At 46.0% G+C, this 13,974-nt stretch overlaps 1 protein-coding gene across 1 annotated transcript in view; it reads left to right on the top strand.

Moving 5' to 3' along the window:
- baiap3 (BAI1 associated protein 3) overlaps positions 1–13,974 on the top strand; it is a gene marked incomplete at both ends in the record, with an annotated part of 168,250 nt that overhangs the window by 118,949 nt on the left and 35,327 nt on the right. Inside the window, 8 exons of the mRNA XM_084328312.1 lie at positions 5,561–5,668; positions 8,431–8,523; positions 9,118–9,221; positions 9,438–9,555; positions 10,400–10,524; positions 12,876–12,966; positions 13,277–13,333; positions 13,932–13,974. The exon at positions 13,932–13,974 is cut by the window's right edge and continues 55 nt beyond it. Coding sequence (XP_084184438.1) covers positions 5,561–5,668; positions 8,431–8,523; positions 9,118–9,221; positions 9,438–9,555; positions 10,400–10,524; positions 12,876–12,966; positions 13,277–13,333; positions 13,932–13,974 — 739 coding nt within the window. The remainder of the gene's footprint in view (positions 1–5,560; positions 5,669–8,430; positions 8,524–9,117; positions 9,222–9,437; positions 9,556–10,399; positions 10,525–12,875; positions 12,967–13,276; positions 13,334–13,931) is intronic.

The following is a 13,974-nucleotide window of genomic DNA, read 5'->3' as shown; positions in this document are numbered from 1 at the left end:
GGTAACTTGTAGAAGATGACAGGAAGGCAGCCTTTGGTAACTTGTAGAAGATGACAGGAAGGCAGCCTTTGGTAACTTGTAGAAGATGACAGAAAGGCAGCCTTTGGTAACTTGTAGAAGATGACAGGAAGGCAGCCTTTGGTAACTTGTAGAAGATGACAGAAAGGCAGTCTTTGGTAACTTGTAGAAGATGACAGGAAGGCAGCCTTTGGTAACTTGTAGAAGATGACAGGAGGCAGCCTTTGGTAACTTGTAGAAGATGACAGGAAGGCAGCCTTTGGTAACTTGTAGAAGATGACAGGAAGGCAGCCTTTGGTAACTTGTAGAAGATGACAGGAAGGCAGCCTTTGGTAACTTGTAGAAGATGACAGAAAGGCAGCCTTTGGTAACTTGTAGAAGATGACAGAAAGGCAGCCTTTGGTAACTTGTAGAAGATGACAGAAAGGCAGCCTTTGGTAACTTGTAGAAGATGACAGGAAGGCAGCCTTTGGTAACTTGTAGAAGATGACAGAAAGGCAGCCTTTGGTAACTTGTAGAAGATGACAGGAAGGCAGCCTTTGGTAACTTGTAGAAGATGACAGAAAGGCAGCCTTTGGTAACTTGTAGAAGATGACAGGAAGGCAGCCTTTGGTAACTTGTAGAAGATGACAGAAAGGCAGCCTTTGGTAACTTGTAGAAGATGACAGGAAGGCGGCCTTTGGTAACTTGTAGAAGATGACAGGAAGGCAGCCTTTGGTAACTTGTAGAAGATGACAGGAAGGCAGCCTTTGGTAACTTGTAGAAGATGACAGGAAGGCAGCCTTTGGTAACTTGTAGAAGATGACAGGAAGGCAGCCTTTGGTAACTTGTAGAAGATGACAGAAAGGCAGCCTTTGGTAACTTGTAGAAGATGACAGAAAGGCAGCCTTTGGTAACTTGTAGAAGATGACAGAAAGGCAGCCTTTGGTAACTTGTAGAAGATGACAGGAAGGCAGCCTTTGGTAACTTGTAGAAGATGACAGAAAGGCAGCCTTTGGTAACTTGTAGAAGATGACAGGAAGGCAGCCTTTGGTAACTTGTAGAAGATGACAGAAAGGCAGCCTTTGGTAACTTGTAGAAGATGACAGGAAGGCAGCCTTTGGTAACTTGTAGAAGATGACAGAAAGGCAGCCTTTGGTAACTTGTAGAAGATGACAGGAAGGCAGCCTTTGGTAACTTGTAGAAGATGACAGGAAGGCAGCCTTTGGTAACTTGTAGAAGATGACAGAAAGGCAGCCTTTGGTAACTTGTAGAAGATGACAGGAAGGCAGCCTTTGGTAACTTGTAGAAGATGACAGAAAGGCAGTCTTTGGTAACTTGTAGAAGATGACAGAAAGGCAGCCTTTGGTAACTTGTAGAAGATGACAGGAAGGCAGCCTTTGGTAACTTGTAGAAGATGACAGAAAGGCAGTCTTTGGTAACTTGTAGAAGATGACAGGAAGGCAGCCTTTGGTAACTTGTAGAAGATGACAGAAAGGCAGCTTTTGGTAACTTGTAGAATATGACAGAAAGGCAGCCTTTGGTAACTTGTAGAAGATGACAGAAAGGCAGTCTTTGGTAACTTGTAGAATATGACAGAAAGGCAGCCTTTGGTAACTTGTAGAATATGACAGAAAGGCAGCCTTTGGTAACTTGTAGAAGATGACAGAAAGGCAGCCTTTGGTAACTTGTAGAAGATGACAGAAAGGAAGCCTTTGGTAACTTGTAGAATATGACAGAAAGGCAGCCTTTGGTAACTTGTAGAAGATGACAGAAAGGCAGTCTTTGCTAACTTGTAGAATATGACAGAAAGGCAGCCTTTGGTAACTTGTAGAATATGACAGAAAGGCAGCCTTTGGTAACTTGTAGAAGATGACAGAAAGGCAGCCTTTGGTAACTTGTAGAAGATGACAGAAAGGCAGCCTTTGGTAACTTGTAGAAGATGACAGAAAGGCAGTCTTTGGTAACTTGTAGAAGATGACAGAAAGGCAGCCTTTGGTAACTTGTAGAAGATGACAGAAAGGCAGCCTTTGGTAACTTGTAGAAGATGACAGAAAGGCAGCCTTTGGTAACTTGTAGAAGATGACAGAAAGGAAGCCTTTGGTAACTTGTAGAATATGACAGAAAGGCAGCCTTTGGTAACTTGTAGAAGATGACAGAAAGGCAGTCTTTGCTAACTTGTAGAATATGACAGAAAGGCAGCCTTTGGTAACTTGTAGAATATGACAGAAAGGCAGCCTTTGGTAACTTGTAGAAGATGACAGAAAGGCAGCCTTTGGTAACTTGTAGAAGATGACAGAAAGGCAGCCTTTGGTAACTTGTAGAAGATGACAGAAAGGCAGTCTTTGGTAACTTGTAGAAGATGACAGAAAGGCAGTCTTTGGTAACTTGTAGAAGATGACAGAAAGGCAGCCTTTGGTAACTTGTAGAAGATGACAGAAAGGCAGTCTTTGGTAACTTGTAGAAGATGACAGAAAGGCAGTATTTGCTAACTTGTAGAAGATGACAGGAAGGCAGCCTTTGGTAACTTGTAGAAGATGACAGAAAGGCAGTCTTTGGTAACTTGTAGAAGATGACAGAAAGGCAGCCTTTGGTAACTTGTAGAAGATGACAGAAAGGCAGTCTTTGGTAACTTTTAGAAGATGACAGAAAGGCAGCCTTAGGTAACTTGTAGAAGATGACAGAAAGGCAGCCTTTGGTAACTTGTAGAAGATGACAGAAAGGCAGCCTTTGGTAACTTGTAGAAGATGACAGAAAGGCAGCCTTTGCTAACTTGTAGAAGATGACAGAAAGGCAGCCTTTGGTAACTTGTAGAAGATGACAGAAAGGCAGTCTTTGGTAACTTGTAGAAGATGACAGAAAGGCAGCCTTTGGTAACTTGTAGAAGATGACAGAAAGGCAGCCCTTGGTAACTTGTAGAAGATGACAGAAAGGCAGCATTTGGTAACTTGTAGAAGATGACAGGAAGGCAGCCTTTGGTAACTTGTAGAAGATGACAGGAAGGCAGCCTTTGGTAACTTGTAGAAGATGACAGAAAGGCAGCCTTTGGTAACTTGTAGAAGATGACAGGAAGGCAGCCTTTGGTAACTTGTAGAAGATGACAGAAAGGCAGTCTTTGGTAACTTGTAGAAGATGACAGAAAGGCAGCCTTTGGTAACTTGTAGAAGATGACAGGAAGGCAGCCTTTGGTAACTTGTAGAAGATGACAGAAAGGCAGTCTTTGGTAACTTGTAGAAGATGACAGGAAGGCAGTCTTTGGTAACTTGTAGAAGATGACAGAAAGGCAGCCTTTGGTAACTTGTAGAAGATGACAGAAAGGCAGCCTTTGGTAACTTGTAGAAGATGACAGAAAGGCAGCCTTTGGTAACTTGTAGAAGATGACAGAAAGGAAGCCTTTGGTAACTTGTAGAATATGACAGAAAGGCAGCCTTTGGTAACTTGTAGAAGATGACAGAAAGGCAGTCTTTGCTAACTTGTAGAATATGACAGAAAGGCAGCCTTTGGTAACTTGTAGAATATGACAGAAAGGCAGCCTTTGGTAACTTGTAGAAGATGACAGAAAGGCAGCTTTTGGTAACTTGTAGAAGATGACAGAAAGGCAGCCTTTGGTAACTTGTAGAAGATGACAGAAAGGCAGTCTTTGGTAACTTGTAGAAGATGACAGAAAGGCAGTCTTTGGTAACTTGTAGAAGATGACAGAAAGGCAGCCTTTGGTAACTTGTAGAAGATGACAGAAAGGCAGTCTTTGGTAACTTGTAGAAGATGACAGAAAGGCAGTATTTGCTAACTTGTAGAAGATGACAGGAAGGCAGCCTTTGGTAACTTGTAGAAGATGACAGAAAGGCAGTCTTTGGTAACTTGTAGAAGATGACAGAAAGGCAGCCTTTGGTAACTTGTAGAAGATGACAGAAAGGCAGTCTTTGGTAACTTTTAGAAGATGACAGAAAGGCAGCCTTAGGTAACTTGTAGAAGATGACAGAAAGGCAGCCTTTGGTAACTTGTAGAAGATGACAGAAAGGCAGCCTTTGGTAACTTGTAGAAGATGACAGAAAGGCAGCCTTTGCTAACTTGTAGAAGATGACAGAAAGGCAGCCTTTGGTAACTTGTAGAAGATGACAGAAAGGCAGTCTTTGGTAACTTGTAGAAGATGACAGAAAGGCAGCCTTTGGTAACTTGTAGAAGATGACAGAAAGGCAGCCCTTGGTAACTTGTAGAAGATGACAGAAAGGCAGCCTTAGGTAACTTGTAGAAGATGACAGAAAGGCAGTCTTTGGTAACTTATAGAAGATGACAGCCTTTGGTTAGGAAGAAAGGTCAAACTAATTAAGTCGTATGTCAAATTGATAAGTATCGTAATCATGTTTAATTTAATTTAAACCCATTAAAAACACAATGGAAGTCTTGACCCCTACAACGTATATATCATGTCAGTTAATACCATGTGTATACTGTTCACTTTTACTCTTACTCATAGTATATATTCACATTCAAATTCTTTATTGCCTGTATATATTTATGTAACATATAATATATAACTGATAGAGCATACAGACCCTCATCATATTTTTATATCCAAGTTAATAATATTGTTTACACTCTTTTCCTCATATTTTTATATTCAGATCAAATTCTATTGCCTATATTTATGTATTTCTACTATTACCCTGTCCATACTTGTACTTCCCCTCCCCCATTCTGCTTTGATGCCCACATTTCCCCAAAGGGGATCAATAAAGGAATATCTCATCTTAAATACAGTATGAGGTTTTCACCCACCAGCAGTGAATGGAGAGAGATACTGTATGTACAGTCTGCTGTCTACTGTTTGTCTGCTGTTACTGTATGTTACTGTACGTTACTGTATGTTACTGTACCATGTCTGCGTCTGTACTGTGGACTTCTGTAAGTTGTCGAACATGTCTCCGTATCTACTGTTGTCCCCAAGACCAGTTGCTGTATATTAATTGTTTTGGCAAATAAAGTGATGATTCTGATTCTGTCTGTCTACTTTTTCTTTTCTTTTTCTTTTTTTAAAATATTTGTGATCTTTGTCATCGGAGTGTGTTTACTATGTAAATGACGATTGTAATTTCCATTTTTAAGGCCCCGTTATTCTCCTGTGGTCTCCTCACCTCCCTGACTGGTCCCCTACTGGACTCTGTATCTGTTACTTGTTACCCGTTGGTTGTATGTCCTGCGTCTTCATACTGTTGCTTATGGTTCTTTGTTTCTCTGTTCATTTGTTTTGCTCATGTGTCAGCAGCGTCTTTGGGTTTTTGAAAATCGCTTTATGAATAAAATGTATCATTATTATTATTATTATTATTATTATTATTATTATTATCATTATCATTATCATTATCATTATCATTATCATTATTATTATTATTATTATTATTATTATTATTATCATTATCATTATCATTATCATTATCATTATTATTATCATTATCATTATCATTATTATTATTATTATTATTATTATTATTATTATTATTATTATTATTATTATTATTATTATTATTATCATCTGGCCCACTGTGTTCTGGTTCTGGCTCTGCAGGAGGTCCCTGTTGTCGGACACGACCAGTGGTTCAAGCTGGAGCCTCGGTCCAGTGCCTCCAAGGTGCAGGGGGAGTGTCACCTGCTGCTGAGGCTGTTTACCAGCCAGGTACGTACCACACTGTCACCTGTTCACCTGTTCACCTGTTTACCTGTTCACCTGTTTAGCTGTTCACCTGTTTACCTGTTTACCTGTTCACCTGTTTAGCTGTTCACCTGTTTACCTGTTTACCTGTTCACCTGTTTACCAGCCAGGTACGTACCACACTGTCACCTGTTCACCTGTTCACCTGTTTACCTGTTCACCTGTTCAACTGTTTACCAGCCAGGTACATACCACACTGTCACCTGTTCACCTGTTCACCTGTTTACCAGCCAGGTACGTACCACACTGTCACCTGTTCACCTGTTCACCTGTTTACCTGTTCACCTGTTCAACTGTTTACCAGCCAGGTACGTACCACACTGTCACCTGTTCACCTGTTCACCTGTTCAACTGTTCAACTGTTCACCAGCCAGGTACGTACCACACTGTCACCTGTTCACCTGTTCACCTGTTTACCTGTTCACCTGTTCAACTGTTTACCAGCCAGGTACGTACCACACTGTCACCTGTTCACCTGTTCACCTGTTCACCTGTTCAACTGTTCAACTGTTCACCAGCCAGGTATGTACCACACTGTCACCTGTTCACCTGTTCACCTGTTCACCTGTTCACCTGTTTACCTGTTCACCAGCCAGGTACGTACCACACTGTCACCTGTTCACCTGTTCAACTATTTACCTGTTCACCTGTTCACCAGCCAGGTACGTACCACACTGACTTAGCTACGCTTCACTCATCCTCTGTTTGTGAGACGTTACCAGCCTTTGACCTTGTTTCCTCCTCATCCTCGTGCTAATGGGGTATCTGCGGGGTGTTAAAAAGTATTACATTCATAATTCTCAATTTAAGGCCTTAAAAGGCGGCCGCACACTCGTGGCACTTTGCGCTCGTCTGTCGGCTCCGGGCTGCATTTTTCGCCCATCATCCAATACACTGTCCGAAAGTTTAATTTGCCCCCTTTCGATCGCCACCACACTTGAACCAATTGCGTGCTTCGGGTCTCGAGTTACATGACGATATATCCGGCGAGCGTCATTTGACAGGACGCTCCGTCAAGTGACCACTTCCGGTTTTGAACGGTCCTGAACTGACCAGTCAACGCTGACTTTCCGCTGTGTATTCGTTTGTCCATTGTAGTTAGAGTGTAATGATGAAGCGTACAGGTTTCAAATGACTCAAGTTTAGTTAACCGTGCTTTACGTAAGTTGGACGCAAACAGTGTGGTGTGACTTCTGATAAAACCCTTCACTGAGTTCCATAAAATTCTAGCTAATTTTACTGTGTCAATATTAAATCTTACAAATTCTGTGAGTTTTTCTCTGAATTCGATACAGACGTCTTCGTTTTTTTAGTAAAGATGAATTAAATCGCCATCTGGGGGCCCTTGTGGTCAGTTTACCAAACGATGCTGTGAACAAAATACCTTTTTGATCAGAGAGGGCCATGGGTAATAGAGGGACATTGAAGCTGTCTCTAATAGATTGCAGAGAAGAGAATAAGTAGTCAATCCTGGAGAAAGTCATGTGTCTGGCAGAGAGGCAGGAAAAGTCCTTTAATGTAGAGTTAACGAGGCTCCATAGGCCAGTTAGGCCAGTATCACAGGGCCCAGGCCCGAGGGGCAGTGGAGGATGGTTTTTGATCGTATGTCTCAGAGGATCCAGATCTGTCAATCGTTGAGTCCCAGCACATAACAATTGTATGTATTGAGCCGAACTGTATTGTACCCATTCTGCAATCTGTTAAATAAAGTTTTCATTCATTCATTCATTCATTCATTCATTCATTCACACCACACAGGTGTCTGCATGCATGATGAAGACGCACGTATTGAAATACACATGCTCAGATTAACCCCTCTGATCCAACACTAAAATTCACACACAACAGTCCTATTTACATATAAACACACGGATGAACCAATACCGAACAACAAGTCCACGACCAAACACATCGAGTCTAACATTATTATAGTAGTAGGCAAATGCAACATTATCGCCACCCACCTGATGGTGAAGATCTGCCCAATTCTCAAAATCTGCATGTCACAGTAGTCCCCGCAGCAGGCTGCTTCGCCTTCTTTGTAAAACCAAAATTGGTTAGAAGGCTTACTTCTTTGATATTTCATTTAACTTTCGACATTATCTGACCTGAATACCTGTATATTTTCTTTTTTTTAAACGGTGGGTGAAGTTTGATTTGTGCCTGCAGGCTGCAGTGCAGCGCCGCCACGCTCCCAATGGTAAACGCAAGAATAGCATGCATGTTGCATGCATATTACGAGTAGGGTATATCTGCAGTGCCGCAACCCCATAGATTTATGCTATTGTCCATTACGGTGAATTAGTGCGCAAATCATTAATCATACATAAAAATAGCCTAATTGTATTATTATACACGATGATGATGACAATACAGAAAAATGTGACATGCATGGCAAAATTTGCATTTATTGTCAGTATTTTAGAGAACCCCCAAAAATTCACAAATCAGGTTTTCAGGGGGGCTGATGTCTCATATAGGGGAGCCATGGCTCACCCAGCTCCCCCGTGGTTCGCACCCTGGTTCCACTGCCTGTTGGTTACGGTAGTTTGGTTGAAATACCAGGGAGACAGAGTAGGGGCGGGTCCATGTTGATGACCGTGTTGATGATACTAGATAGATACTAAGACTCTCAGCTCACTCTCCTGTTGCACTCTGGGTAGTAGGGAGTGTCTTCTGCTAAATGCCCAGGATGTAAAATGTAAACGTTGGGATTCCTCCCCCAGAGAGACACGACCCTGAGCGCGAAGGAGGCCAACGTCTTCGTCCACAAGAAGCTGCTCAGTCAGATCCTGGAGTACGAACACGCCCACATCCAGGTGAGGCATCTGTTAGTTTAAATCAGCGGTTCTCAAACCACAGGGACAGTGAGCCCCAAATTGGGGTCGCGGGTAGGTGACAGTGGGGTCACGCATTGGCAAGTAAAAAAAAATTAAAAATATTTCTGGCAACATATTTTGACTTTATAAATGTGTATTGATAACATAGTGCTGTAATTAAATTTTCTAATAAATATGCATGATCAAGTTCAACAACGTGTGCTTTTATTTGGATATTCCTTAATTCCATGTTGAAATTACGCAATACATTAACCCTTTCACTGCCACACGACAGCCGGTTAACCCTTTCACTGTGACAATACAGAAGGTTAGCCCTTTACTATCACACAACCGACGGCGATGCTCCATCATTAGCATCATTAGCTCCGCAAATGCGGAGCTAATGATGCTAATGATGGAGCATCGCCGTCGGTTGTGTGATAGTAAAGGGCTAACCTTCTGTCGTGTGGCAGTGAAAGGGTTAAGTGTGGGGTCCCCAAAAAAAAATCCTAAATAAAATGGCGTATGAAAAGGTTTGAGCACCCCCGGTTTAAACACTTACACCTCCCCTCATCATCCTCCTCCTTCCTCCAGAGGGAGCCGTACAACTGGAACGGGCTGGTCAGCCCCCCGGCCTGGACCGTGTTGACCCACCATGCGGTGCAGACCGACATCTCGCCCCTGCAGCAGGCCATCATGTGAGTGTACCCTTTGACCTTTGACCCCCCAGCAGCTGGTTCTGTTACTCACTGTGGTTGACCTTTGACCCACCCAGCCGCTGGTTCTGTTACTCACTGTGTTTGACCTTTGACCCCCCCCCAGCCGCTGGTTCTGCTACTCGCTGTGTGTGACCCCCCCCCCCCCCCCCCCTACTCACTGTGTTTGACCTTTGACCCCCCCCCCCCCCCCCCCAGCCGCTGGGTCTGCTACAGCGCTCACCACCGCACCCAGAGGCTCTGCTACTCGCTGCTGCTGCGTCTGCTGAGGACCATCGACGCAGAGTGGGACCCCTCGACCGTGAGGGGAGACCTGGTAGGACCACCCTCTCACCGTCATCTAGAGGTCACAGGTCACACCCTCTCACCGTCATCTGAGGTCACAGGTCAATCAATCAAATGTATTTATATAGCACATTCAAACATGACACTCGTCAACCAAAGTGCTTCACATACAGACGCAGCGCTCAAAAATCAAACCAATTCTGCTGCTTGTCTGCTGCTTGTTGCTGCTTGTGTGCCACTTAAGTCTAGTACTCAGGTGTTAATTTTCCGGGGCTGGTGGCTGGGTGAACAAAGGGAGCACTTAACTTAAGTGCTTCCCCAGGGAGGGGGTCGGGGGCTACTGCCCTCAGACCCCCAAGATAATTTGTATATAGGCAGTCTGACTTGGGGTACTGACCATATATTAGTGTTGCAATGCATGATAAGTAAACAGTGAAAAAAGCTAAGGAATCCGATGGAGCTGGGACATTTGGGACCAATAAAAATGTAAGATGAAAATCTCCCCAGCCTGTGGGAGGCAGTGGAGGTGTGAGATCTGGCCCGGTCCAGAACAATAGGAGTCACAACATCAGTTTGGATTGGAGTGGTGGAGGAGTGGTAGAGGCGCAGTAGAGGTTTGAGTTTTGAGCGCTGTATCTGTAGGATGCCTGGTTCAGACACATACAGCTCATTATAGTAATATTCCACAATTATTACAGTTGGTAGTAATAACAGCACACATACATTCACACCAACGTACACATTTGTTGATACATGCAGCACTGAGTCTTGAGTCGGACGTATGTGTATCTATTCTCCGCTGCCATCACTCCGTCCGTCCAAAACGACTGACCTCTGTAACCTCCGAGTGTCTCCCTCCCTGTGTTGTCCCCCAGGAGAGGCAGCTGTCCGACAGCTTCCGGCTCTACACGGAGCACTGCCTGGGCCAGATGAAGAGCCTGCGCACGGTGTTCCCCTGCTCCAGCCCGGCCGGCGTCACGCGCTGCGAGCTCATGCTGAGGTGAGAGTTCACCTGCTGCTTCACCCATGTGGTGTCACCCATAGATATATATAGAACACTAGATAGCTTGCCCGCGCTGCCGGCCAATGGAGAGCGACGTCACTGAACCGCCGCCATCTTGCGCAGGTCAGCCTTGAGTGAGAGTGAGTGAGCTGCACAGACAAAAATACTCATAACTCGCTGAAATATTGACAGATTTACAAACGGTTTGGTTTATTACAAGCATTATTAACGTGGCTATGATTCAAGCGGTTTGTAAAAAAAAAACATCTTTAAAAAAAGTTTTTTTTTTATAAGTATGTAGTATCATAACTACTACTTGATGTTTATAGCAAACCAACCCGTTTGTAAATCCGTCAATATTTCAGCGAGTTATGAGTATTGTTGTCTGTGCAGCTCACTCACTCTCACTCAAGGCTGACCTCCGCAAGATGGCGGCGGTTCAGTGACGCTGGTGACTCCGCCTTAAGCTATCTAGTGTTCTATAGATATCTATGGTGTCACCGGCGTCACGCGCTGCGAGCTCATCCTGAGGTGAGAGTTCACCCGCTTCACCACTGGGTGTCACTGTCGTCACGCTGCGCTGCGAGCTCATGCTGAGGTGAGAGTTCACCTGCTTCACCACTGGGTGTCACTGTCGTCACGCTGCGCTGCAAGCTCATGCTGAGGTGAGAGTTCACCTGCTTCACCACTGGGTGTCACTGTCGTCACGCGCTGCGAGCTCATGCTGAGGTGAGAGTTCACCTGCTGCTTCACCACTGGGTGTCACTGTCGTCACGCGCTGCGAGCTCATGCTGAGGTGAGAGTTCAGTTCACCTGCTTCACCACTGGGTGTCACTGTCGTCACGCGCTGCGAGCTCATGCTGAGGTGAGAGTTCACCTGCTGCTTCACCACTGGGTGTCACTGTCGTCACGCGCTGCGAGCTCAGGCTGAGGTGAGAGTTCACCTGCTGCTTCACCACTGGGTGTCACTGTCGTCACGCGCTGCGAGCTCATGCTGAGGTGAGAGTTCACCTGCTTCACCACTGGGTGTCACTGTCGTCACGCGCTGCAAGCTCATGCTGAGGTGAGAGTTCACCGGCTTCACCACTGGGTGTCACTGTCGTCAGGCGCTGCGAGCTCATGCTGAGGTGAGAGTTCACCTGCTGCTTCACCACTGGGTGTCACTGTCGTCAGGCGCTGCGAGCTCATGCTGAGGTGAGAGTTCACCCACTTCACCACTGGGTGTCACTGTCGTCACGCGCTGCGAGCTCAGGCTGAGGTGAGAGTTCACCCGCTTCACCACGTGGTGTCACTGTCGTCACGCGCTGCGAGCTCATGCTGAGGTGAGAGTTCACCCGCTTCACCACTGGGTGTCACTGTCGTCACGCGCTGCGAGCTCAGGCTGAGGTGAGAGTTCACCTGCTTCACCACGTGGTGTCACTGTCGTCACGCGTTGCGAGCTCATGCTGAGGTGAGAGTTCACCCGCTTCACCACTGGGTGTCACTGTCGTCACGCGCTGCGAGCTCATGCTGAGGTGAGAGTTCACCTGCTGCTTCACCACGTGGTGTCACTGTTGTCACGTGCTGCGAGCTCATGCTGAGGTGAGAGTTCACCTGCTTCACCACTGGGTGTCACTGTCGTCACGCGCTGCAAGCTCATGCTGAGGTGAGAGTTCACCCGCTTCACCATGTGGTGTCACTGTCGTCAGGCGCTGCGAGCTCATGCTGAGGTGAGAGTTCACCCGCTTCACCACTGGGTGTCACTGTCGTCACGCGCTGCGAGCTCACGCTGAGGTGAAAGTTCACCTGCTGCTTCACCACGTGGTGTCACTGTTGTCACGTGCTGCGAGCTCATGCTGAGGTGAGAGTTCACCTGCTTCACCACTGGGTGTCACTGTCGTCACGCGCTGCGAGCTCATGCTGAGGTGAGAGTTCACCCGCTTCACCATGTGGTGTCACTGTCGTCAGGCGCTGCAAGCTCATGCTGAGGTGAGAGTTCACCCGCTTCACCACTGGGTGTCACTGTCGTCAGGCGCTGCTTCATATCGTCAGGCGCTGCGAGACAGAGAGAGAGAGAGAGAGAGAGAGAGAGAGAGAGAGAGAGAGAGAGAGAGAGAGAGAGAGCGAGACAGACAGACAGACAGACAGAGAGGCTCTCTACAACGACCTTGTCTGTGCTGAACCGGACAACGGGAAAGAGCCCAGAACGACCTTGTCTGTGATCTAGTGTCTCATACAGCAGGAAGACGGTTTCACATGAAGGCGTGTCCAGGTACATAGCGTGTCCAGGTACAGTATGCGTGTCCAGGTACATAGCGTGTCCAGGTACAGTATGCCGCCTGACGCCCCCCCCCCTCCGTCTGCTCCAGGGGGATCGGACACATGCAGACCATGCAGGCCTTTAAGACCGTCTGCCCCCTGAGGAATGAACTGCAGCTGGACATCTCCACAGCCATTAAGGTACAGGACGTAATATTTTGTATATTTGCACTAAAGCTCACTTGCATCATTGTTTACGTCGTACATATCTTGCAGTCCTGTGTATATTGTGTCTTATATTTGTTGTTTATATTGTCTATATCTTTTTACATACACCGTGGGAATGGGGGAACGTCATTTAAGCATGCCGTATATGTCTTGCACAAATAGAAAATGTACAATAATAAAGTTGACTTTGACTCAACTAACAGGCCTGAGGTGAAGAATAGGATTTAACAATGGAACCCCTTTTTTTTCATGTTGTTTACAATTTGCGTCGGCGCGGCAACAGAAGGGAACGGCAGAGTGGTACGAGAGCATCATCTCGGAGTACAGGCCGGAGGACGGGGTGAGTGGAGACACAGAACGGGCACACTGCTCCTACGCAGAGAGTGAACAGGACCCTTTACTCACATTATTATTATTATCCCATAACATATTGTTGAATAGATAATAATGTGATATTCTGTCTGCACCCAATGCACCGTTAGAGCCTCATGTGGTCGCAGATGTCCCGTTTTGGTCCAAATCCTTTGCCCTCTTGGGCGGGTTAGGGTTAGAGGTGTTTCAGAGGCTGTGACATGCAGGTGGAGGTGTTTCAGAGGCTGTTACCTGCAGGTGGAGGTGTTTCAGAGGCTGTTACATACAGGAGGAGGTGTTTCAGAGGCTGTTACATGCAGGTGGAGGTGTTTCAGAGGCTGTTACATGCAGGTGGAGGTGTTTCAGAGGCTGTTACATACAGGTGGAGGTGTTTCAGAGGCTGTTACATACAGGAGGAGGTGTTTCAGAGGCTGTTACATGCAGGTGGAGGTGTTTCAGAGGCTGTTACACACAGGCATAGAGGCGGCTCTGCGCAGGAGTGTGAGGACGAGCAGGAAACAGTCTCCTCTTCTCTGAGTGTTTCTCTTCATCCGTCTTGTACGTCGTGTGTCGTGGATCTGATCCAGAGTCTGGAGGAGCAGCTGAAGAGGAGGGTGCTGGTGGTGGACG

Source organism: Notolepis coatsorum, assembly GCF_963971535.1.
Source record: "Notolepis coatsorum genome assembly, chromosome: 14".
Classification (NCBI taxonomy): Eukaryota; Metazoa; Chordata; class Actinopteri; order Aulopiformes; family Paralepididae; genus Notolepis; species Notolepis coatsorum.
This window is presented reverse-complemented; position numbering and strand designations above follow the sequence as displayed.